Here is a 26,288-nt window from a genome sequence, read left to right as displayed (position 1 = left end):
GAAATGATTGCATAAGAAACCCATGGGTGTCAGAAATGCTTTGCTCCTCTGATAACCAGAGCAGTTAAAAAAAAAATTGCTGAATGTACTTGCAAACATTAATTGGAGATCATTGTATTATGACGGTGAAAGCAACGGCATTACCTTAGGTTTAGACAATGAAATGCCAAGCTGACAAAACATAAGGCTGGTGGCGACATCTATTGGTTAAAACATTTTCTACATTTATTTACAAACTTTCCGAATTATTGTAAATAATATTGTTCTGTATTAATTAATATGGTTGCGTTATTTTACCTTCTGAAGGTAGTGGTGGTTATCACATTTATCAGCACCATTCGGACTGTGTATGCATCTTTACTCGATACGTTTTATTATATATAATTTGTCACAAATATATGTTTACATATAGCAAAAAGATCAAAAATTATCACTAAAACGTTTTCCTGAATTGGTCTGACTGTATAATCTGTGAAATAATCGATAAATCAAACAGTACCTATCAGTAAATTCGGTGCGATATTTGTGTACTTCCCCTTTAAATCCCAGCGTAGCCAATTCGTGCCATGACGTCAACAGTAAAACCTGCTCTGGCTGGGTTGGCTGCTGTCGCTCGGAAAGTAAAGTGTTTCGCGTGTGCCTGGCGTCAGAGTTTTTGTTGTCTGTCCTTCACTTTGTGTGTCTGTTTTAACTCTAGCGTCAACGATTATAAACATTTTAAATCAAAGACACGGATTTTTATATATTTTAGATCAAATACTTTTCCGGAAACTGGCTGGCGGATCTTCGAGATGGATAAGCTAACTGATAGCTGACTTGCTATCAAAGATCACGGGTCAAGAATAGGATTCAAGCTAGCATGCTAACGCCTAGCTCGTTTGTTAGCACTAATACCTGTTCACTCAACAAAGTTGGGCCGTGTCGTCTTTTATACTAGATCATATTTTTTCTCTTGTGTACGTACGAGCCCAACTTTGCACAGGCCGGCGAACCCAGGAAGAAGGGACGGTGCACACAAGAAATAACTGAAGGTGGCTCTTAGTATCTGTCACAACATGCTGTCCAATGCACAGAACCAGCCACTGTTCCCCAACCCACAGGGCCAACCAAACCCCGCGGGTCAGCTCTTACAGTTCCACGTGAAACCCAGTTTACAGATTAAGAAGAACGCCATTACAGACGACTACAAGGTGACCAGCCAGGTGCTTGGCTTGGGAATCAATGGCAAGGTGTTGGAGATATTTCAGAAGAAGAGTGGGGACAAGTATGCGCTCAAGGTAAATCCCACTCACTACCCTGTCGATCAACTTTTGATTGAATTAAGGTCAATCATTTGTTTTTAATATTAGTGTCTCGTTCCAGTTAACATTTAAAGAACAAACCAAGGTATTAATGGGACTGACTGGTACTTACTGGAAGGATACAGTCCATATCTACTTGGTTGAATACTGAAAGCTCTTGGATACATTGTTAATAATAGGATGAATATGTATTTTGCTCGATTTTGCTAGAGAACAAAAACACCTATGTAACCTACGTATCCTTTAATCGTTTTTGAACAGGTATGTCTTACATAACTCCTTGGAACTTAAGTCAGTTGTTCTTCCAGGAAAATAGGATATTGCCTCACATATCAACCACTGGTCTTGTGGTAAGCAGTAAATGACAGTAGCCGTGTTGAAGATACTGCGGCCTGTTAAGATATATTCTAGATAGTTGTACGACACATTTACATTATTTTTGATGACACACGAAACTAAATTAAACCATAGACGCATATGTACCGGCATGACATTGAATACTACTAGTTACTAGTAAAGATACAGTAGTTTGTGTCTGGTTTCAGTCATACTCAAGTGAGGTTTAAACAATCTAAATCCAAACATTATGTGTAGTGGTACACACAAACTCTCTTTTCTCATTGTCAAGGGTTTATTTTTGTCTGTGTGTACCCGTATACAATGCTCCGTTTTTGGATTACTTTTTTTCGTTGGGTAGGCCATGTTTTGTTAATTTTTATAGTTCTCAACGGATCATAGGATTGATGCTTAACTATCATAACATGGTTTCTTGGAATTCTTGTTTGAGATAGAAATCAACTAAATCTTCCCTGTGTCCATTATTCATAATCATTGGTGATGGATACATCTATCATTGCAACTTCAGACATAAGTTTCTTCCTTTAAACTCCCCCTCACCTGTCTCTAGCCATCGTCACACATTTACATAAATCCACACTAGCGAACAAGCGCAAATAATGAATAAATCCTCCAAGCAACATTGAATGTAGAACGACCCTAACCATCCTTCCATTATCTTTTATTTTGGACCAGACACAGTCATTATTCCCTTCTATACTCTGCCCGACTGCCTTTGTGGCAAGTTTGCAGTTTGCTTGTCGATAATCGATCTTCCTGCACACTTGCGTTGAAGGGCAGACTATAACCTCATACATTGATACCTTTGCTTGCTGTTTCATGAACTTATATCCTGGCTATTACTTTCCCTTACGTCATCACCATCCAGTCTATTGCATTCATTAGTCTACTGTAGATGTGAGGAGGCTATAAATCGGCTGGATCCGTTGTGACCTAATTTTAAGGACACAGATTTGTCTTCTGAACTGATAAGTTCTCAATAATTGAATATAGGCTGTATTTGATGTTTAACATGGTAATTATGGCAAGATGGGCAGAGTATCGCCATGTCTCTCTATAATGTTAATATAGATGGTGCAGCCCAGTGTGTATTTTGGGGGAAGTGTGGGAAATGAAGACAAAAGGACAGCTGTATGCTGCCTTTGTTATCCAGGTGTCAGTCACTGCTATCGCCCACACCCAGCTTGAAAGTAGTTCATCCATCATTTGTTGAGTTGTCCTTTAATCTAGGAATTGGTATTTTTCTGTATCAATATCTAATAATAAATTAAATGGTATATGTTGCAGAATCATACTGGGAATCAGTGAACTAGACTGCTGTTTCATTCTCAATTTAATAATTACATTGAGCTTGTGGTTCTATGCTGTTCTTTTCCCTAGTTGTCTTCCCAACACCAAGGTCAGCAGACAGATTTTATCCCTGTCCTCGTACAATTAAGTCCATCTCCATGACAACACTGCAACGTGTTAACCTGGGTGCCCCTACCAGGTAGCTAGCTAGATTTATAATGGGGCTCCATGAATTGCCAAACAAAGTTCTCAATATCCTTTCTTTGGCACGCCACCTGACTGGGCCAATCATCTGCCGAAGATTGGGTGTTTTCAATATGTTTGGCTGCAATAAATCTTGATTTATCAGACAATATTGACGAGAAGGCTGTTCTGAGCTGATTAATAATCGCTCTAAACTGCGACTCTAGTGGTGTTGTATAGACACTAGGCTTCATCTGTTTGTGTACGTGTTTGTTGACCTTGGGGGAATTAACGGCCCCTTAACCAACATCGGCTCTCTGTTTCCCTCTAGGATCTCTTTTGCGGTGGCTAACGCTCCCTTTGTCTGTTAATATATTCATGAAGCTTGTATTTATTTAGTTTGGACGTCTATAACCAGCATAAGTAGATTCATGAATGATGCTGTATTAGGATAAGTAATGGTTTTAATATTTTTTGAGAACCCCATGTTTACTTTCTGGGTGAATGCGTCGGCTTTGCCACCTGAAATATGGGTTTCGGAACACAATCTGATTAAATGATTGTTCTTTGTAATCCTCTTTGCCTAGAAAAACACCTCTTGTGAAGTCATCAGGAAAATACAAACAGCTCTTTGTACGAAAACGATTATTCTCTAATAGCAGCCCTGGCATGAACCTTCCAGAAACAGGATTTAAGCATGGCTACAAGGTTCAAGTTTAGACTATCCCCCAAAGAAACTGAAATTCATTGCTTAATTTCGTCTTGTTAAGCCGTACTTTCCCTGGGAAACCAAGCTTGTTGAAATGTTGTCGGTACACCAGAGAGTCTGGCCAGACCTCTGGGTCCAGCACATCAAGTTTATTTGAGGGATAACAGAGAAAGAAGAACTTGGCTTATAGTGCAGTCATGGTTGAGAGAGAGAGAGAGAGAGAGAGATAAGGAAGAGGAAGGAGGTGTTCCTCTGTTCTGTTATAAAGACTCTCGCTCATCCTTGAGTACAACAAATATACCATTCCACTTGTTTTTTGTTATATTGCCATGAATCAGCTCTTGTGATTCCCCAGATCTCAAATTGATTTGATTAGTGTTTGCATTTTGTATAATCCGGAATTGGATCAGCATCAAACTATAATAATTGTTTGACTGTAGAAGGCACAATTAGATAGTCTGTGTCTATGTGAACACTATTATTTTAGCTGTACATGACATTGATTTGTAGTTGTAGTAATAGGCGAATAATATGGTTGAGAAATCAAGTCGGTTGGACTACAGTCTATCTCACCAACAGACCGGCCTTTTCAGGGTCTCTGAATAGCCCTCTGAAAGTACCTGACACAAATAAGCTTCCTCTCAATGGTTCCTGGTTTACTTGTATATATAACGTGCACAGGTTTACCTTTTTAAAGGCCCACTATGCAACTTTTTTTAGCCAAAATTACATTAAGTATGCATGTTGAGAGTTATGCTGATGGTTCTGCATCCATTTCTGGGTCGATTGGTGGGTGTGTCATTTACCCATGTCGCCTCTCCAGTGAAAAAGCGCATATGCAACTTGATCTGTTCGGACCGACACAATCCGGATGTGACGCAGCGGAAGTATCCTCGAAAATGTAGTCAGATTGTAGTTTCGAAAATGCTTTACGGCACAGACACACACCCAAACATGGCACCGGCTAGATATAAACAGCCAGTTGCGAGGCAATTGTTGCATTCATCATGGATCAATCGACTAATGGTACGGCCACACCAACCGCGTTACTCGCGTTGGATAACGCGAGTAACGCGCCTAACCTGACGCTTGATCATTGTGTGTCACAAAAATGGTTCAACGCGCCTGTGGCTGCGCTAGAGTCCGAGGTAGGAAACCCAAACGCCGCCGTGTTTGGGTGCATGATAGAGTTTAGATCGGGTTAGATTAAATAATCTCGGATATAAATAAGGATCTCATCTCATCGTCATCCGTTTATCCGGGGTCGGGTCGCGGGGGGAGCAGCTCAAGCAGGGGGCTCCAGACTTCCCTTTCCCGGGCCACATTGACCAGCTCTGACGGGGGGATCCCGAGGCGTTCCCAGGCCAGTGTTGAGATATAATCTCTCCACCTAGTCCTGGGTCTTCCCCGAGGTCTCCTCCCCAATGGACGTGCCTAAAACACCTCCAAAGGGAGGCGCCCAGTGGGCATCCTTGCCAGATGCCCGAACCACCTCAGCTGACTCCTTTCTAAGTAAAGGAGCAGCGGCTCTAATCCGAGTTCCTCACGGATGACTGAGCTTCTCACCCTATCCCGAGACGCCAGCCACCCTTCTGAGAAAACTCATCACGGCCGCTTTTACCCGCAATCTCGTCCTTTCGGTCATCAGCCAACCCTCATGACCATAGGTGAGGATAGGAACGAAGATCGACCGGTAGATCGAGAGCTTTGCCTTGCGGCTCAACTCTCTTTTCGTAACAACGGTGCGGTAAAGCGAACGCAATACCGCCCCCGCTGCTCAGATTCTACGGCCAATCTCACGCTCCATAGTCCCTCACTCGCGAACAAGACCCCGAGGTACTTGAACTCCTTCACTTGGGCTAAGGACTCATAAATAACGATAATCGGGTTAAATAACTTCACATGGTGTGTCTGGTGTGTTTCCAACATTCGTAGTGTTGATCAGCAGAGAAATAGTCCGCCAAGACGTTGAGGTTGCTTAGCAACCAGAGACTCTGTCCATGCAAGTGAATGGAGCGTTCACTCTTCGTCATAACTATCAAACCAAACATCCTTCACATTCACCGAGCGAACATTATGAAAGTAAAATGCACATTTCTCACTAAAAATGTTTCCATAAACGCATTTAATGGCGTAACTATGTTACTATTTCCACCCAGAATAAAGAAAGATGTCGGCCGTATGCTTCTGTGCAAGGGTCACTACAGCAACGAATTGCTTTACGGCACAGACCCCCAAACACGGAACCGGCTCGATATAAACACAAGTAACTAAGGGATTGTTATATTCATCATAGATCAGCCGACTAAAAAGAGAGAGAAACCCAATGTCGGAGGAACAGAAGAAGAGAAAAGGATACTCGACCGTTTGTTTTCTCGACCGTTTTGTTGTGAGCCCTGTATGTTTCTAGCTTGCTTGGTTGCAACCATATAAACACCTTTGTTTCCATGGGTGTTTTGCTGTTCGTCTGTCTTGTCCCCCAGATACAGACTGAATCCCCGAATCCAGGTTCTTGTTTATTTCGATTATTATGTTGGCCAAACCTCTTACACTGATTGTTCTGTTCAACCTAAGATAAAACAATTATAACCTAGGGTATAAATTCTCCCCGTCAACTATAAAAAAGGATGGATTTATGTTTATTGCAATGCAAATACACCATTTTAAAAATGTATAACCTTGCCTACACTTTATGAACATCTACTTCGGACATGGCTCCACGCATTCGCCGGCTTCTTTGAAAACAAATGCAAATGGCTCGCGTAGAAGTGCATGGGGAAGGGACGTCAACGAGTTGTTACGACAGTGTTGTGAAATATCTACTACGAAGCTGTAGGGGGCGCTGTGTAGAGAAATGTGCGTGCCAAAACAAAGAAAACAGCAAAGAAATGCCCGAAGTTGCATAGTGGGCCTTTAACTTTGAACGAGAGCGTACTACAAGAAAAGCGAAGGAGTAGTACAAAGTACAGATTAAATCTTAAATTTGTTCTAGGAACTTGTTTCACTTATTTGGGGTTTCATTTCTAATAGTTATAGAACTGTTCCGTATTGAACACTTCTAGTGCTGTTATGGAACCTATGTTGTAAACTGTTAATTGATAGTGGCAAATATGCCTATAGTTTTTACTGCAAAGTTCGGTATTTTGTGGTGTTGTAGTTCATCTGCCCATGCCTGTTTTATTTTGGCTCAGGAAAATTCTTTTAAACATTTTTGTTATAACAAGCTGCAACCCCATCTCGGATTTGTTAATTTGTGTTCATCATGCCTCAAGCTTGGTTTCAAAAAAATTCGGACCGTCAGAATTCTGAAAATGGAAAAAAAGATTCACATCAACTTTTGAGTTGAGATGATGGTAGCCATCATCAGAAGAGCAAAATATTTGATGACCGAATTATCATTCTTCAATTTGGAATTTGGAATATTCAGATATTCATTTGGAAACCTAACTAATATATGAAGCTTAGATAACTAGATTTTGTGCATAACTTTTTCTATGGAATGCAACACAAAGCTTTTAATGTTGGGTAGATTTTTTTGGTCTCTGGTCTGCTTGTTTCCAGTATTTCCTCCTTGAAGTGGCAATGGTTTATAATGGTTCTGATTAGGGGTGTAACGGTACACAAAAATCTTGGTTCGGTACGTACTTCGGTTTTGAGGTCACGGTTCGGTTCATTTTCGGTACAGTAGGAAAACAAAATGCAGGAAATAAAGTTGTTCATAACACACTTTTGTGCTTTTAACAATAGGAACATTAGACAATACAAAGCTAGAATTCTGCTCGATTCTGAAATGCAGAAATAAAAATAAATAACATTGGCTCAGGCAAAATTGAACAATTGCAACACTAAACAGTTTCAAGTTGTTGCTCAGATTACATTTTACTCATGCACTATATAGTGCACTTAAAATACCCAAGATTTGAGTGTACATACGATGTACCCTACATGTTACTCCCGTGTACCACAATGCAATGCGGTCGTGTTTTTCCGGAGGAGAAGATGAGTATACGGCTTTCGTTTAGAAATTTCAACAATTTATTTGGGATTTAACATAGAATATTTAACATTCAAAATTAATTTAAAAAAACTTGAACAAGGAAATTCAACATTCAACTTCAATACAACCTCCAGCTTTCCTCGTGAGTGCCCGGTTTGTTTACATGATGTGGGCGCATCTGTCTGCGTCACACAAATACCCGGCAAATTTACTGACGCAAATGACGTTTAGAAATGTTCATCGTAGTGTCCGAATTATCGTTTCATCGTTCCCTAAATAGTGCACTATATCATGAACACTATATAGGGAATAATGAGTGAGTGAATAGGGAACGATTTCGAACACAGCTACGGTGTGCGCAACTGTGCATGTCCGGCTGCAGCATGTTCCACACATGCGGTCCTCTACTTAATATGTTTGTATGGAAACTCGTTAGGTACGCCTCCGTACCGAACCGAGCACCCCGTACCGAAACGGTTCAATGCAAATACATGTACCGTTACACCCCTAGTTCTGATGGACATCGGCTCAACGTTACCGCTTGGTGTACAACCGCTAGATACTGTTGAAGCCACAGTTGGTGGTAGGTCTTATCAAAAGAAATCGCAAAAATGTTTCAACACTTTGGTGCTTCTTCTCATACAGAATGTCTTTTTTTTAACCTGAATTACTGTACCTCGGATCAGCAGTTTCCATATCATAACCTCCACTGGACTGCCCACACAAAATGCCGGCCTACTCAGTCGCACAAACGCACGCAAACAGGAGGTCTAAAGACGCCTGAAAACGGAAGCCCTCCCCCAGCTAATTTTAAAATGGAAGATTGGATTTATAAGTAAGCTTCACTGTCTGTCTTCGCATTTATTTAGAGGAAGCAAGTTATTATCTGATGCAGATGGGGGTTCACAACATGAGTAGGAAGGTATGAGATGAAATGGGGAAGGGTGGGTTCTTGGTCTACAACAGAAACTAGTATACTAACAAAGAACTGATATTTCCAACTCATCGCTTTTGGATCCCGTTGTCTCGTTTCCTGTTCCGTTTTCTCTGTTCCCTATCTTTCTAATCCAACCCATTTTGGCAGTTGAAGACCTATTCATAACGTTGAAATAGTGGTCATAAGCGTTGGTTAAAACAAACGGGTGGATTTCATGTGTGAAGTGAGAAATTAAATCGTCAAAACCCCTCCCCAAATTATTGAGATATACGGATCTATCAAAAAAAGTACTATATATACGTAATTAAAAATTATCAATTTAACTAGCTCGTAGTTTAACATTACCTAGAAGTGTTTTGTATTATCTGTAGTCAATGCTGCTCGATAGTGATTTCAATAATGTTATCAATAAAATTAAAGCATGTAACTGATTTATCTCTTTGTAGAATTTGTAGAATATTGTGTGAAGGTGTCCCCCGGAAGAACGGCCTGGGGGTCTAACACCGTAATGTATATAAACTATAACCGCATTTCACATTAATCACAAATATCCCGCTGCTTCGGGTTTTTCCTTTTCTTCAACACGGCTACTTTCACTTACTGCTTACCACAAGACTAGTGGTTGATCTGTGAGGCAATATCCTATTTCCTTTGTAGGGAATTTTATACCCATGAATGAGGCATTAATACCAATACTCTTTGGCTGGGATGCAATGATAAGGGAATCAGACAATCAAGTAATTTTAGGGCACTCTTTCTCCCTGTCATTCTCCTCCACACACTGTGAACAAGTGACGGGGAGAAAGAGTGCTATGCGGAGATAAATGAACGGAATGATATTTATTTTTCAAAATCGCGTAAAAATAAATCAAATAAAAGCAGGATCAATTTGTGGCACTCTGTCATTCTGTGGGGCTGCGCCACACATTGGTCTATGTATGGGATCACTGATTATCTTATTCTACTCCATATTTAAAATGTACTGCTTAGGCTGTTGCCTCAAGCAGCAATGCAAGACAAATAATTATTTGGGGGCTTTGATAGTTGCCCCTTTGAAACATGAAAAACACGTTTCTTCTTTCCCTGCATGGTAATTTTTATTTTAGACCATTTTGTATCCATCCCAGCCTGTAAAGGCTTATTGGATGTCATGACTTGCCCAGTGTGCAGCCAACCTACTCGCATGGACTGATCTTTGATCTCATTATCTTATTTGCCTATTAGTAAGAACAGGACATGGACCACGTGACTCCAGGTTAGGGCTGTGCTATATGGACAATCTTAAATCACGAGATGAGTCATTTCATATCTCAATAATGATCCTGATATAGTATATATAGTTTTCTGTCAATAATAATCCTATCATCTGAATTCAAATGAAAGTCACTTTCTCTTATTTTGAGGTGACATTGTTTCAGAAATATCAAATAATGCAGCGAATAAAATAAAAGCAATTTAATCGGCTACAAAAACAGATTATTCTCCTGCAGACTGACTTGAACATGGCCTGTGTTCATTTGTTATAATAAGTGCTCTCTAAAGTCGTCTGTCCTATCGAACAAGTCACACACACCAGGGCACAAGGATTTTTGACTTGGAGACTGCTCAAATGTAATTAAAATCCCTCTTTAGAATCATCACAACACAATTAGTTATGTCATGATCTTTTTCTGCGTGTGGCAAAACAACAAATGCAAAAATACACAGATCTAGATAATCAGGGAGAATCCCTGGCAGATGTCTGTAATAATCTTATCAACACACAAACATGTTTGCTGCTTTATCAGTCGCCAGTGAACACTGACGGTCACAAGCTGTGTGGTTGGTGTTTAACTCTGGCAGATAAGAGGCTTTTTCTAACGTGACGTACTTTAACCGGCCACCCCACTGGTCTTCCTCTTCTTCCTATCCACTGCCCCCGAGTCCTACCCATCTCCCACCTCCACTCCCTGTGTGGCCGAGGAAGCCTCAGGCAGGTGTAGTGGACCAACCCCCTTCCTTCCCTCGGACCTACCCTAGGCTCAGTGGCTTTTGTATTGTCCGGAGGAGGGCTATTGTAGGTCCATCTGCCCCCCTTTCTGCCCCCTACTCAGTGGGGCTTACTGTTTAGCCTCAAAGGGGCTGCAGCAGATGGGGTGCTATGCGATCGCACCAGCAGAGCGTTTAAGGGGATATGGGGTGCGCCATGTGTTCGGGTCTATGTTAAGGATACTACTGCAAGCTTTGTTTGTGAATGGAGGCGTTCTATATAGGGAGCTGCTCATTTTATTTTTGGAGCACGTTACCTTTTTGTTCAACACACCTAGACATGTTATTATTACGCTCTGATCTTTAGATAAAAAACATTATGTGGGAATTGAATATGAGATTTGGTGCAGTGAGTCAGTGGTCCCTGCATTGCATCAAGGTTGACATCACCTGTTTTCTCTCACAACCTGACGCTGGCCCCACAGGGAGTTGCATCCAGCAGCTATTGAACAGCTCACACATTGACGTTATGCAGGAACCAAGACCTGAAACCAGTCTTGGTTTCTGGAAGTAAATCTTCCGGTGTATCCTCCAGACATGGTAAATTACGTGTCATTAATTAAATGGGGTCAGCAAGTCAACATTTATTCTATATCACAATAAGCAGGTTACTTTAGGTAAACCTCTTTCAATACAAAGATAACAATACAAAGATTTAGTGTCAAATAACATGCCTCGCACCATAACTATTTTTATTCCTGAAATATGGTTAATTAAGGTTATTCTCTATTAACACAGTTATGAAACAATGAATTGTCATACCAGGTCAATAACTATAGAAAAGCCAACTATGGCTGCATTAGATATTAATGAGCAACGTATGTAGTTCAGATAGGGCTCTGCCTGTGTGGCTCTGGTTTCTCCCTATGATGTCTGCAGGAAGGAGATGGTGCTCCTGTTTGTTTTGACTCAACAGATGCTTTGACTCCTTTGTGGGTTCAGCTCAGAGATAAATCAACAGATCAATACACTACTATTGTGTACCAGCTCTCCTGGTTACAGAGATAAGCTGTCTCTACCAGTTAATTCCCCCACCCTTGCCCTCTATCATACTCCTGTACATCCCCCTTTTCAAAATCTAATTCTGAATTTGATCTAATTTACCCCACCTCATTTGATTTAAGATCCTCTGTCGACAGCACCATGGTAGTCCGGCAGGCCATACATCTTTCCCCAGAGGCCCGTGTCTATCCCATCACGTCACTAATGTTGTGGCTGATGCCTTTAAGTCTGAACAGGCCACAAGTCACTGATGAGGCGTTAACAAGATACTGGCAAATCCCCTCCGAGCTCAAGAACACACCCACCACACACAGAGAATTGAGAAGTGTGTGGAAGTAATGAGTCATAGCAGGGGTGTTGGGTAAAGATGAAGTGAACAGAGGTCAGCCGTAGGAAGCCTTCACTGATCATATCTACCGAGTACTATCTCCAAGAAGTAAAGGGCTGCACCTTATATCATATACTCACTATAGCATATACATCCAAGCATGCATACAAATCTCAAAATGAATTTGTTTTGTCTTTGTAAAGCAACATCAATTAATTGTTTATTTAAAGCTCCACTACCTTGTTTGTCCATACCATGTTTGATCACTTGATGGCAGGATGTAAGCGTCACCCATACTTCAATGTATGCAGTGTTCAAGGTGTATTCACTCGACATGGACAACATCTTCTATCCCGATATGGGTCAATTAACATTGACCCATATTATTATTATAGTTTATTCTGACACATCAGAATAAACTCCACGTAGAACGTAGCGTTAAACTGAGAAGCCCAACCCTCTCTCATATAACGAAGGTCTAGTTATTTGTGGGTATTATATTGTGGAAATGTTGCATATGACACCCTAAACAAATGAAATGTCGCAATTTATATATTTTTGTTTCATAAAATCATCATTATCATTTATATGCCTGTTACATGAAAATAAAATGAGAAATTAACAGCTCAAGAATTGCTTAAATATTGTGTTTTTTTTAATATACAGTAGGAGGCGGTGCCATCGATTACAATTTGAAGCTGTTCATTGCAATCACAATATCAGGCAAAGTATCAACAATTATATTTTTTGTCATAAATGTATAGCATTATTTTGAATGTTTATGATGCGAGTGCATCGGTTTGCGGGACCCCCAACCCGGTCCTCCGGTAACATGCATCGGTCAGAAAATCCATCCATCCATTCGTTAGGTCGTCATGCCTTGACCTGGTTAGGCATGTTTATAATTCAGTATCGATGGTTTTGCTGTTCATTTCAACAACGCAAGCGAACTCGAGCTACGAATGACTATTTCAGAGATGTGGCACTTGGAGCTTTTGAAAACTTGGGTGGAGCAGGACTCTGTCTGAAAAGGGTCTGGCCCATGGCAGTCCCACCCAGGCCAAAGAGGCCACCATTCAGGGCAGGGCCTGGTGCTGCAGCCCCAAGAGCAGACAGGGTTTCTCGCTCTCTGGAAACATGCCCACTCCTGTTTGTTGTGGGCAGGAGAGGAATGTTGGGATACAATAGCGAATTTGCGAGTCAGAAGACTTGGGAAGGCTTCTCACAGTCCTTGGGAAGACTATTGGGCTGAATTATTTCTCATCTTGTCAATATTTATGTTGGCTTTTTTCAGGAGCTTTGACCCTTTTGTGATACAGCTTTACAGCTGTTGGTAGGGTATGCATTTATCATGTTAATCCCTTTCCTGGTGAAATGTTATGTAAATAACAATCTCTACAAATTGAACTGATGCATCACTCAGTTAACAAATTCTTGATTACCTCTTCTGGATATCAACATCAATGGCCAGATATATATTTTTTAACCCTTTCAACACTATATGAACAAAGTAGGGTAGTGGTTGGTGGTGTTTGAAAATACACAGACTACAAATCTCAATGCCGCCGTTATCCTGGAAGTGTCCATGAGCAAGATGCCTTCACCATTAATGTAGCAACAAAAAAAATCACTAGCTCACTTTGGATGAAAGCATCTGATAAATGACTAAATATTAATTATAAATAGATGCCCTACACAAACACTGTATCGGCACCATCTAAATTGAAGGTGAACTGTATCCCAACCCGACCCCTACTCTTTTAGATATGCTTGAACAGTGTGGCATGGCCTTTATTTGACCGAGTGCCTGTGTAACCACTGATTCAGTGGGTTTTCTGTAGCAAGCGTCAGGCTAGTTGCCATGTTATTTATGACGGTGGAGCACAGACAGAACCGCCTATAAAGAGGTCCACTAATTCAATTTTCTGCTGAGCCGAGGTGATGACTCTAGTTTGATGCAGAATTTTCCTGCGTTTCTATTGAGGTGCCTGCTTAACCAGTGACTCTTCGCCCTTAACCAAAGTGTATGTCCGCTTTCAAACAAATCATAACCGTCTCAAGCATATGAGTAACATATTTACTCGCTAGTCAACACTTAGCTGTCATGTCATTCAAATAAATTTGAATATGATCTTGCATATTAGTGATATGTATTTGAATGGTATGTAAAACAAAAGGTGTAATATGTAGGCCTATCCAATAGCTCAAATTATTGTGTGCTGTTTATGCTAACGGCCACTAGAGGGAAGTGAAATACATTAGATTAATGGGTCTCAGTTCACGCTCACACAATGTGGTGAGTGCTCTACCATTATACAAGGATGTGATTCTACAACAGTTTTATACAATGGAAAAGACCCAGTCAATTCCCGAGGAATTGGCTGGATAAAAAACATAATCATGCCAATTGCTCAGTCCATGGCGACAAATGGCAAAATAACCGTAAAGTTGTATCATGATGACGTGTACATCTTTTCATTAATTATTTTTTTATGTTTATTGTTCAAGTGGTATATTGTTGTATGAAAGCTTTTGATCCCTCAAGGTTCGGTGTATGTCTTTCTGCCTGAAAATACTCTTAACTACGTCCCCTGTATTCAACGGACACGTATCTTTGGATTTGAATTCCACCAGCCTCTTTGCTATAGCCTCTTGCATGGTGGGAGGCAGAAGGGACCAAGAAAGCTGTCATGCTCGATTGTTTGGTGTGGGTTAAGCTTGTTTGCCCCTCCCCTCTCCGGCGTGTGGGTCCTGATGTTGCCAATGGAATTGCACTACACCCCCATGTAACTTACAGAGCTCGCAGACTTCTCTCTTCTTTTCTTCGTCTCGCCATGCATTGTCACTCTGCCAAAAATTCCCCTTCTTGGCTTCTATTCCCAAGTAAAGGGACTACGTTCCACGTTTAACTGTGGAAATGTAACTTTGACTCATTCTGCGCATGCGCATGAGATGAACGCTTGCATTTCTAAACATGTGGATGGAGGAAACGAATTACATGGCAAAAATATGTTAAATGCAAATACACAGATTTGCATACAATATGAAGTATGATGAAATTTGAACTCTAAATGTTTTTTTTATATTTGGTTACGGCTCTAAACCACAGTCCTGTCTGTCGTCTTGACTGCTTACAGTAAATGAAATGGTGAAGTGAAGGAACGTTAACTGTCATTCTAAGTTGAAGCAAAGATGATGGCTACATTTCTTAATGAAACATGACTCCAGTCAAAAATGACACATTGGCCAATTTTGGTTTCCTAATGTTGGAGCGATTTCAATAACCTTCTTTCTCTAGGTGAATGCAGATCTCATTTTGGCTATGGCTTATTCTCCCACTCTGTCCCTCTTGCCTCTGTACAGATGCTACAAGATTGTGCCAAAGCCCGCAGGGAGGTGGAGCTTCACTGGAGGGCATCCCCTTGTTCCAACATTGTACGCATCATTGATGTCTACGAGAACCTCTACCAGGGCAGAAAGTGTCTGCTCATTGTCATGGAGTGGTGGGTACCTTTTACTGAGCAACTTCACTCTTTTGGTTGTTCTGAATTGGATCATTATTCCCATAACGCAAAAAAAATTAGAAAAGAGATGGAATGTATTACTTGTTTTCACTGATCGACAAGTGAAGGCAAATTTGAGGATGAGTACGGTAGCAGGTTAATTTTCCAACATTAGCCTATTTACTGTATGATTGAAATATGGCTAAAAGTCTGGTGCTTATTCTAAATTAAGGATCATTGTATTGATCGCGTCAGGCAGTTAAGTCCTTACGACTAACATCCCTGTCGGTAAACCGTCTTGCTAAGTACTACAGTAAAGAAAGTTGAGGTTAAGTAAATATAATCAGGCTTATCACTTTGATTTTACTGTGAAGCTGACTTTGATCAATGACATTTCCCTGATACATCTGTTTCTGTGCAGCCTTACAGACTTGAATCATTCAGCAGGACTACAAGCTCATTTCTACAGCAATGGTTCTATAGGCCTGTCCAATTAAAATAAGGCATTCAGGTGAAGTCCTAAAAAGACTAGCTGATCATACAAAGCACCAGCCTGAAGGCAGTGAGTGCTCTGCAGAGCGCTGTTGAGAATTGTGGACCAGATTAAATTAAACAGCTCTAGAAATTAAAATAATTCCCTGGGAAACTACACGTTGTCTAAAATTAGTTAACTCTATAATAAAGCGCGGGGCAATTTAATGTCTGACTTCTGCTACTCATCTCAGCGGAAACGCTTTTCTGAGAAAAAGCAGTTCAGTCTACAGCTCGCACTCTACCAGTCAAAGTGGGAGGCATAACTTGGACATCTAGTCCTTGACCATTATAAGTTCTGTTAAGTACAAGACAATTTAGAACTGCAAATAGTCAACGTTTACTGGCTGGCCCAAAAACGTTTACTGGCTTGCACAGGCATGTGGAGTTCCCCAGCGTTTGTCAATTGGTACCCTCCTGACTGACGCCAGAACGCCCTGACATGGAAAGTGAAATTAAAACGTGTACAGCAGGCGGCATAGTGTGAGCGTGGTGCATTACAATAATCAAGCATCTCTAAAGCAGCGGGAGTAGTTTGAAAGTCGTTTTTAAGATGGGAAGATATTGGATGATCTGATCTGAGTTACAGCAGTCTAATCCGATCAGTGGGGCTTACATTGTATTCCTGCCAAGAAGAAGAGGCTTCACAGTGAAGCAGTCGGGCACCCCTCTCTATAGAGCCATCATTTGGTCAATAGTTCTTAACTTACCCTGCCCTAAACAATAGCCTAATGCTATTAGACCAGATAGGCTGCATCTAACGTTTTCAAAATGTCCCCCCTGGTTATCAAATTAAAATATCAGTTTAGAAGAGCATCCCACTAGCGCTACAACAGTAGCAACAAAATCGCCCCATGTGGGTGTTGTGCAGATAAAAATATTTTTTTATGTCAAATGGAAATCTTTTCGAAGAAAGACCGCCTCCAAAACGATTAAGCCTTCTTGTTGAGATTTGCAACGAGTGTATTTGATTAGTTTTGGGGTATTTTATTTTATTCCTAATAACATCAGAATAAATGTTGAAGATAACTAAATCACAGAGTAATATATAACACCACTTGTGATTTATGTCATTCTTTAAATACTGAAAAAGGAAAACTATGTATGATAATAGTCGACCGAAAGACGAGATTGATTGCTTTTAGTTTACCAACAAAATCAGCCCTCCTGATAACCTTTGCCTGTGAAGAAAAGTTGAATTGGTTTTAGATTTTCTGTCAAACTCCAATAGGCAAACAGTTTCCAGCTTTGTTATATTTTCAACAAACCTTTTCAGGTGATCCAATAAATGCAACCAAACATAAAACATTCAGTCACAATTCAAGTTAAAACAGACCATGATTGTTCAGATAACTGCACAGCTACACTACAGAAACAGGTTTGTATACGGGACTCGTGAATATGGGTTACTCATCTTCACTTTTGCAAATTCAAGAAATTACCCATTTCTTCTAAAATGCTTGGTAGTTTTTTCTCTACAGGATCTCTATTTGCTCTCTCTGAGCTTTGCAAAGAACAAAACCCAACCATCAAATCCACAACTACATCTTGCACGTGCTCATTTGTGGTTTCTCTGAGTCTTCCCACTCACTGAAACCACACAGTGACATCCACCGTCTCCGACCAGCACGCTCTGGTTGACTCATTTCTGGGTTTGCCATATCATGTATCAATGCATCTCTGGAAATGAGAAACAGCTTATTTCACCTTCAATGCGTTAAAGTGATTCTCATCTTAGGGTTTGGTAGCACCTGTGTTTCAAGAATAGCCTTTCAAGAAAAGGACACTAGTTGGCCAAAGGTCAGTCTTCTGGAGCATAGAGAATATGCAAATGAAACGGAAATGGATATTTGAAATGTACTACGACATTTTATACAGGACTTGTACACTGTGCATCATGTAATTTGTTATTGATTCCACTCCGCACTATTGGAATGTTCTGATTTTCATAATATACATTTATTTATTACCGTGCCTATTTAATACTGTGCCTTACTGTGACAATGCCAATTATCTTCAGATTAACAGATCCCCTCTGCATGTCGTAACGGCAAATATCTTCTTGATCAACCACTCGCCTCAAAAGACAATATTTAGTGGTACCATGCATTGGCTAAGTTCATCACGTTTCACTGCATTGTTGCAGTATCTTGCAACCAACGCTAGATGTGGAATGTTATTTGTATCCAAGCTCGTCGAGAGCTACGCTGAACAGAGACGCACCTTTCAATGCTGGAGTTTGCTGTCGCTTTACGTTTACAGCCATATTAATAATGTGCCTTTCTACAGTTCTTGCAGAAATGTCCTAAATCCTGGAGTTCATTGTGTCTGCCCTGCTGCTGAGGAAAGCTTCCTGTATAAACAGCTCTATAGCTACTAGGGATGGGCAAAACCATCATTTTCCGGGAATCGGTTCCGTTCACTATCACGATTCGTTCGTTTGATTTGTTCGTTTGATTCGTTCGTTAAGTCAGATGGTCTGTTACGTCATTTGCCAGGGAATCGGAAATTGTGGAATAAATGTTAATCAACATGCATGTAGCATACTACTTTCTATTGTTCTGGTGAAATTACCCAGGTTAAGTGTAAATATTAAGCATATATATAAAGCACATACGTGCCTTTTTTTCATAAATATCCTTAATACCTAATGGGGTGCAGTAAAAATTAAATGGCGTCTTCCAAGTAGTGCTAATAAGCAGTGAAGCACGTTAGCAACTAGACCAAACAAGACTCGTAATGGTAGGTAAAAACAATACTTTATTAAAGCATGCAATTGAGACGTAGAACAAAATAAAGAGACCATGAAGTGCTTGCATGATATTGAAGCCTACAGCGATCGTTAGTTAACTTGTGTGGTGGTGCCTTATCATTTGTTTACCCATGGGCCATGACAACGCGATTGCTACCTGCTCTCATTAGCTGAATCGTGGAGAACGTTTTAAGACTCAATCAATATAAGGTCGCAGGGAGACGAAGCTCTGTTCATTTGTGTATTTTATTTACTTGTTTTGGGAATGAGTTCTCGTCGGTCACCTTCGGGATTCGTTCGTTCTGACTGAATCGTTGGCGACCGACCCATCACTAATAGCGACCATGTGTAGCTTGACGCCACAGAGGGTTGTAAACCTACTGCGTTGCTTCTCGTACTTGGCTGCTGCCTTATTGATTGATTCACCGCTATCCGCTTCATCTTTTGAAATAATTTCTTATTCAACGCTCAAAGTTACGTTGTACACTTGTAGTTCAACAGACAACATTCATGAACATTTAGAACTTCTGCAGACAGCTATACTTTTGTGAAATAAATCCCAATTTGACTACTGCAACAGGCAACTATTAGACAACCTACTTTTTTGGCCACTTTCACTTTCATTACATCCAACTTGGATGTAATGAAACATAAAGGGCTACTTAGCCAACAAGACTGATGGTATCCGCTCAGTCTTGTCTGAGGATAAAAGGGAAGGGCTGAGGGTGACGGACCCATGCCTGTGTGCATGTTGTAAAAAGCAATTGTGTAGTTCAAGATGCACTGGTGCAGAGGGGGGAGAGGCATGTTGGGGGGGTTAAATTTAAATCCTATTGGATACTTTGATATGCACTGGCTATATGAGGTTGAGGAATTAATCAGTCTTTTTCACTACTGCAATTCTTTGGAAAGTGCTGCATATTTGCATTGTAACTGATGTAAATATTTATTGTGTGTCTGATTTTTCCTTTTTAATCCTTTATTCGTTATGTGCCTCATGTAAATGGACCTTAATTTGCCCAACCTTTACAGGTCCTAAAAGCATGGTGGAAACCTTTATTCCCATGAAATGTAGCTCCTGAAACTAAAAGTAGCGGGTCATTTTGTTTTGAAACGCGGCTTGTGACTTACGCTCACCATGTGTCTTCCACAGCATGGATGGAGGAGAGTTATTCAGCAGAATTCAAGACCGGGGGGACCAGGCTTTCACAGAAAGAGGTACAAAGATCAACCGACTCATACTGCTGCTTCAAAAAGCAAATCTAATAAAAGCTGAGCATCTAAATTTAATTAGAGTAGTCTCTTTATGTCTGCCTGTTTTTCGTTATTCTCGTCAACCGTTAATCCAATCTACAAAAAGTAAAGTGCAGAGTCAAGTATGAAGTTGTTTGAATGAGCGGCTCTCGAGATGGCTTGTTTGAACTTAAATTTAAAAGACATCCATGCTAACATCCATGGCATGGTCCCATCACTGCTGGTGTTGGAAAAATAAACCGAAGTCCTACAGGAACGTTGAAGCAATGAGGCTTAAACTGAATGCCCCAGGTTTGAAGTCCAGTCTGTTATTGTCTGCACGTAGATGTTTCATTCAATGTGACATGTTGGCTGACGGGGGTGATTGTGTCTTTCAACTCAGAGGCATCTGATATAATGAAGAGCATTGGCGAGGCCATTCAGTTCCTCCATGCAATCAATATTGCACACCGAGACGTTAAGGTTTGTGCTACTCTATAGTATTTTCTTAAATGTAATGTAACAAAATGAGGGCTGTGCGTCTTACGTAGATTCATACAATACCTGATTTCTCAACTGTTTGTTACGGATGTGATAAGTAATTGTAAAAACCCTTGTTTCTCCAGCCTGAAAACCTACTTTATACGTCCAAGAAGCCCAACGCACTGTTAAAGCTCACAGACTTTGGCTTTGCCAAGGAGACCACCACACACAACTCCCTGGCCACGCCCTGCTACACGCCCTACTACGTGGGTAAGGACCTGCACATGCACAGCTACAGACGGTGGTAGTCCACAATGTCCGCGGATACAACAAAGAAAACACAGGAAGTTGGCACCAACGCCATCCCCTCTCCTAGGGCGGTATTGGTTCAGGAGGTTGCCCGGTAACCGAAAGGTTGCTGGTTCGCTTCCTGTCCCTTCCAGCGAGGAGCCTAGCAGTCCTTGAGGAAGAACCCCCAAGCTAGGAAATTCTGTACGACTTTGTGGCACAAATCACAAAGCACTTTGAGTGGCCACTGGTTAGAAAAGCGCTATATAAATAGTCCATCTAACGTTCTCCACCGGTCGGGTGTGCTTCATGTTGCCCTGTCTGCGTTTCACATATCGGTCCGTCTCATTTGCTGCAGCTCCTGAGGTGCTGGGCCCTGAGAAGTACGATAAGTCCTGCGACATGTGGTCATTGGGGGTCATCATGTACATCCTGTAAGTAGCCTCTCAAGTCGTTTAAAGTGTGGATGTTGTAGTTGCCGTCGCCCGGGATGCTCATCATGATGGTATCGTCGTCCTACTGGAGAACTTATCCTAACTTCTCCCCATCCACGCCCTCCAGGCTGTGCGGGTACCCTCCGTTCTACTCCAACCACGGCCTGGCCATCTCCCCCGGGATGAAGAAGAGGATCAGGATGGGCCAGTACGAGTTCCCCAACCCAGAGTGGTCTGACGTGTCGGAGGATGGTAAGATCGTTCAAAGTGTACTATTAAGTGACAGATGAATGTGGATATAATCTACATAAGCATCTTCCTATTTGGATACTTGTGCTCCCTTTCCATTGAGTTCAAAATAGAACATCTCTTTATTTGATCGATCTACATGTCACCTTTACAAATCAAACTAACAGTTTGTTTCCTTGTCAATCATTTCCAGCCAAGCAGCTCATCAGGACCCTGCTGAAGACCGAGCCCACACAGAGAATGACTATTACCGAGTTTATGAACCACCCATGGATAAATGTAAGAACCTGCGCACACAAAACGGGTGCTCCGAGATGAGCGCTGACAGACACATTCACACACCCACATACCCACACACACCACATCCTCGTGCATCTCAACTCAAACTTCCTGTCCTTTCCGCTCACCGTGCCTGGCTTGTCACGTTTCGGTCCGATGCTCGCAAAGTCATCTCAAGAGCCGCCATGTATTCTATGTTTCCCCCTGCAGCAGTCCATAGAGGTCCCCCAGACCCCGCTGCACACCAGCCGCGTGCTGAAGGAGGAGAAGGACGCCTGGGAGGACGTCAAGGTCAGGCCCCCGCTCCTCAGAGAGCCGCTCATTCACTCACGTTTCACTGGCGGCTGCGGCCGAAGCCGAGTCACGCTGTGTTATGAACCCAGGGACTATTTTAATCCAATTCATCATACATGTTGTCGTCGTTGTCCCGAATCCACTGAGTCAAAATGGGAAATGGGTGACGCATGAAAACCACGGCGGAACGCGTGGGTCAGCATTTTGTCAGCGCACACTCACCCCTCCACTTTGTGTGCTTGGTCTCCAGGAGGAAATGACCAGTGCCTTGGCGACCATGAGGGTCGACTACGAGCAGATCAAGATCAAGACCATCGAGGACGCCAGCAACCCGCTGCTGAAGAAGAGGAGGATGAAGGCCAACAACGCCATGGCGGACACACAGACACCGGCCCACTGAACCACGGCCTGCATGCACGTGCGCACACATGCACGTGCGCACACATGCACGCAGGGGCGAACTCACACTCGTGCAAAGAAAGGAAGCAATAATTAATCCCACCAGAGGACGCGAGTTGCGATGCATGGATTTTAAGTGTTTTTTTTAATTCGTATTCATTTGATTCTGTTTTTTTTTTCCCTCCACGAGTTTAAAAGTTCTACTGTTTTGTAGGAATGTTTTTGTTCTTATTACACAAGCATTTTAACCAAGCAACCACTCTGCCTTCACACAGAGGTTATGTTGATTAAAGGTTTTTACAGCAGTACAGAGATTATGAATCCTAGCAATGGAGACGGGGGGGACAGTGTCGCCGTCTTCTCTCCTGCCTTCTGTTTCAGGTTTTACTGAGAGAGGCTTGAACCATAGAATAGAGACGCAAAGCCTTAGAAATAGAAGTTAGTTAAACCCCCCTTCCCCACCCGTCAAAAAATTCAAAAAAATGTACCTGTGAATGTGTTATAAAATGGCTATATCCCAAAAAGTAAAGCAAGGGAAAGATGTTTCTGATGCAAACGTCTGCGATGATGGCAGACTTTATTTTTTAAATGACTAGAGGAATGTAAAGCACTCTGTCCCTAAAACCTTCACTTGAATGGAATCTTTATCGTTCTTCACCAGGGAAGTGTACGTCAAATGGATAGATATATATATATTTTTTTTTCTTCTTTTCCTCTTGTGAATGTAGACCAGAGGCCTATACAGACAAAGCGAACATATCCCATAACGATTTTTCCGGGCCACGCCGTACTCCTGACTATGACTAAAACTCAATGACAGCATCCCGGGGAATATACTGGGGTCTTAGTTGAGACAGCGAGCCCCTTTTCCCCTCTGCCCCGCTCTGCTGCGGCCTGTAGTCATCCGCCTCACGGGTGAGTCAGTCGGAGGGCCGTGATCCACATGCCGTACGCGTGGGAGGAAGTTCCTACTGCGGCTTATAGAGAAGTCGGAGGCAGGCCAATACTGTACTTTTTGCGGGGGCTTTCTCTAAGGAGCTCCACACGCACTGTAGCATGGACCTTATTCATTGTGGATGTAATTTAGCAACAATGGACTTGAGACCTGTGCTCCTTTTTCTCAATGGTGGGCCACAAGACATTGACACATGATGAAACACTTCAGGTTGATGCTACGCAGGTGTCGTAAACTCAGTTCACCTCTAGAACCCTCTATACTTTACTTTTTATTTTTTTGCTAATATTTTGAAGCACCAATAGGGCGTTGATGTGGGTTTGTAAGAGGCAGCATCCAAATAGGGATTAGGGTACCACTTGACGTCCATTTAGGGATTAGGGTGCTACCTGACGTCCACTGGGGGATTAGGGTGCTACCTGACGTCCACTGGGGGATTAAGGTGCTACCTGACGTCCACTGGGGGATTAGGGTGCTACCTGACGTCCACTGGGGGATTAGGGTGCTACCTGATGCCCACTGGGGGATTAGGGTGCCACCTGATGTCCACTGGGGGATTAGGGTGCCACCTGATGTCCACTGGGGGATTAGAGTGCCACCTGATGTCCACTGGGGGATTAGGGTGCCACCTGATGTCCACTGGGGGATTAGGGTGCCACCTGATGTCCACTGGGGGAGTAGGGTCTCGACCTGTCGTCCTTTCAATCTCCTTTAATCTAACTGAGTCGTTGACCCTGGTTGAAGTGTTTGTTGCGTTTCAGTCTGTGCTCAGTAAGACTGCAAACTAACAGGATTCTGTATGTGTGTCCTTCTAAAGATCAGTACCTTTTCAATTGGACTGTGCCAGGCCTGAAGTAAAGTTTGCCCCTCTGGGCAGAATTTTTTTTGACATACCACCAGCAGTCTATCGTTCAGACGTTGTGAACTCTCTGAAATGTTCAGTTGACTTCCATTTGTACAATGGGTCTCTTACCACAGCTCACCACCAGGGATATTGGGAAAATGAGTTGCAATGTTGTCTTTGATTTTATTTTTTTCTTATTTTCAACACACAAAAAATCACGTCCATGTTTACTTTTTTGTTGTCACGTCTCACAAATCTCACAGTAAAGAGAATGTTCATGGACTGTTTCTGTGCCCTTCTTTTTTTTCTTTTTCTTTTTTATCCTCTACAGATACTTAATTTGGTTCTTACTTTAACTAGAGTATTCCAAGTTCTGCTGGGCTTTTTATTTTTTCTATGTACTGGAATTACTTATTTGCAATTCAACACAATTGACTATACATTCGAAGACGTGTTGGGAATGGATCACGTAGCATTTTAAAACCAGGTTCTTTTTGCATGTATATGTATCCCAATTAGAAGATTACATGTTTAGGCGTCACAGAACCATGAATTGCTAATTACATAAACTGTATGCGATGCCTTCAGTTGTTCCTACAACTTCAAGAGCATTAAGATGACCAAACCGACCCATCTCGAGCATATATAGGAAGTGTTATTATGACAAAAATCCATGAAGAGCAGATATTTGATATTGATATATGATATATGGGGTTGATATATGCTAAAGTTCAGCCAATCAAGTAACGTCAATCTTGATAATAAAATTGAATTTACGAAGACCTACAAAGACCCTTAGCGGTTGAGACATTGACTTTTGGAATCAGTCGTCATTTCCAGTTTTTGTGCGATGTTTCCTGTAATAGAGTGGCGAAGTCACGCCCCTTCCGGTAGGGCTCATGGGACCTATGAGATCGAAAAAAATGAATGGGTGTCAATGGAGAGAAAATAATTATTTTCTGGTCCCGGTCTTTATATGCCCTGGATTACACATATGTTGTTTGTGGATTTAAATGATAATTTTTCATGCAAAGAAAACTAAAAATGTTCGTGAAGAAGTTTGATAATTTTAGGTTTTATGTGAGGCCGCTTTGTGAACTACAGCTCTTCGCTGCTCTCGACGCATATGATATACGTCACCACACCCGCCCTTGGAACTCGGCACAGAGATGGCGATCTCTCTGCCCCACTTCACCGCTTTTTCCAAGGGGAGGATAAAAGCATCGAAAGAGGTGAAAACCATTATAAATCGGGGCACGTGCAGAGTTTCAGTTATGCCGATGGGAAGATTGTCGGTCTTCTCCACGCCAGTCGCAGGGAGCGTGACGTCACATACGAGCCGTGTAGTCTTTCTCGTTGTGTTTTCTCTACAGCCTTTATCTGAACAATTGCACAATAAACGGTCGAACTCTTTGCATGAAAAATTATCCTTTAAATCCACAAACATATGTGTAATCCAGGGCATATAAAGACCGGGACCAGAAAATAATTATTTTCTCTCCATTGACACCCATTCATATTTTTCGATCTCATAGGTCCCATGAGCCCTACCGGAAGGGGCGTGACTTCGCCACTCTATATCCGTGCAAGAGCAGATGGAAGTCTGAGTCAGCAGCACTTCATGTCAATTAGGTTGTCACCTTTTGCTTCTTCAAAAGGTGAAACCTACAGTCATTGAGAGTGTGTCAAGGGTGAGAGCGTCTAGACAGAAGATTAATCCCAATTTTAACTATAACCAGCCTATGTTTGGAATAGCTGATGGATTGTCAATTATTCCATACAAATGATCAATATTTATTTTCTAAATAATGCAATTTCCATTGACTGTTCCTTTTTCTTTCTAAATATTTTGTTTGTATTAATCGGGTGAAAAAGTTTTGGGCTGCGTTTTATTTTGGACTGCGTAGTAAAA

At 41.7% G+C, this 26,288-nt stretch overlaps 1 protein-coding gene and 2 long non-coding RNA genes across 4 annotated transcripts; 2 read left to right on the top strand and 1 right to left on the bottom strand.

The window, feature by feature from the left end:
* Positions 1-775: 775 nt before the first annotated feature.
* LOC132471187 (uncharacterized) lies at positions 776-1,095 on the bottom strand. The gene is made up of 2 exons (XR_009528786.1): positions 961-1,095; positions 776-894 (listed from the first exon to the last, which is right to left on the bottom strand). It is a non-coding gene; the product is annotated as an uncharacterized LOC132471187 (long non-coding RNA).
* mapkapk2a (MAPK activated protein kinase 2a) lies at positions 891-24,663 on the top strand. Of its 2 annotated transcripts, XR_009528785.1 has the most exons (11): positions 891-1,277; positions 15,496-15,635; positions 20,072-20,136; positions 20,555-20,634; positions 20,778-20,904; positions 21,281-21,356; positions 21,484-21,608; positions 21,799-21,884; positions 22,095-22,175; positions 22,429-23,974; positions 24,126-24,663. XR_009528785.1 is itself a non-coding variant. In XM_060070296.1 (10 exons), exons 1-10 carry the CDS (start codon positions 1,056-1,058, stop codon positions 22,576-22,578), a joined length of 1,152 nt encoding a protein of 383 aa, XP_059926279.1. In that variant the 5' UTR covers positions 891-1,055; the 3' UTR covers positions 22,579-24,663. The 2 variants fall into 2 exon arrangements, 1 of the variants encoding a protein (XP_059926279.1); XM_060070296.1 differs by having other exon boundaries at positions 22,429-24,663.
* On the top strand, positions 15,642-18,964 carry LOC132471188 (uncharacterized). Its single transcript, XR_009528787.1, has 2 exons — positions 15,642-17,382; positions 17,413-18,964. It is a non-coding gene; the product is annotated as an uncharacterized LOC132471188 (long non-coding RNA).
* Positions 24,664-26,288: the final 1,625 nt, after the last annotated feature.

Source organism: Gadus macrocephalus, chromosome 13, assembly GCF_031168955.1.
Source record: "Gadus macrocephalus chromosome 13, ASM3116895v1".
Classification (NCBI taxonomy): Eukaryota; Metazoa; Chordata; class Actinopteri; order Gadiformes; family Gadidae; genus Gadus; species Gadus macrocephalus.
The sequence above is the reverse complement of the archived record's forward strand: the minus strand, read 5'-3'. Positions and strand labels throughout refer to the sequence as shown.

Coding starts and splice junctions, on each gene's coding strand:
- mapkapk2a (XM_060070296.1), top strand. CDS start 1,056: ATGCTGTCCAATGCACAGAACCAGCCACTGTTCCCCAACCCACAGGGC. Junction 20,137..20,554: donor CCAGGCTTTCACAGAAAGAG/GTACAAAGATCA, acceptor CTTTCAACTCAG/AGGCATCTGATATAATGAAG. Junction 20,905..21,280: donor CTACACGCCCTACTACGTGG/GTAAGGACCTGC, acceptor CATTTGCTGCAG/CTCCTGAGGTGCTGGGCCCT.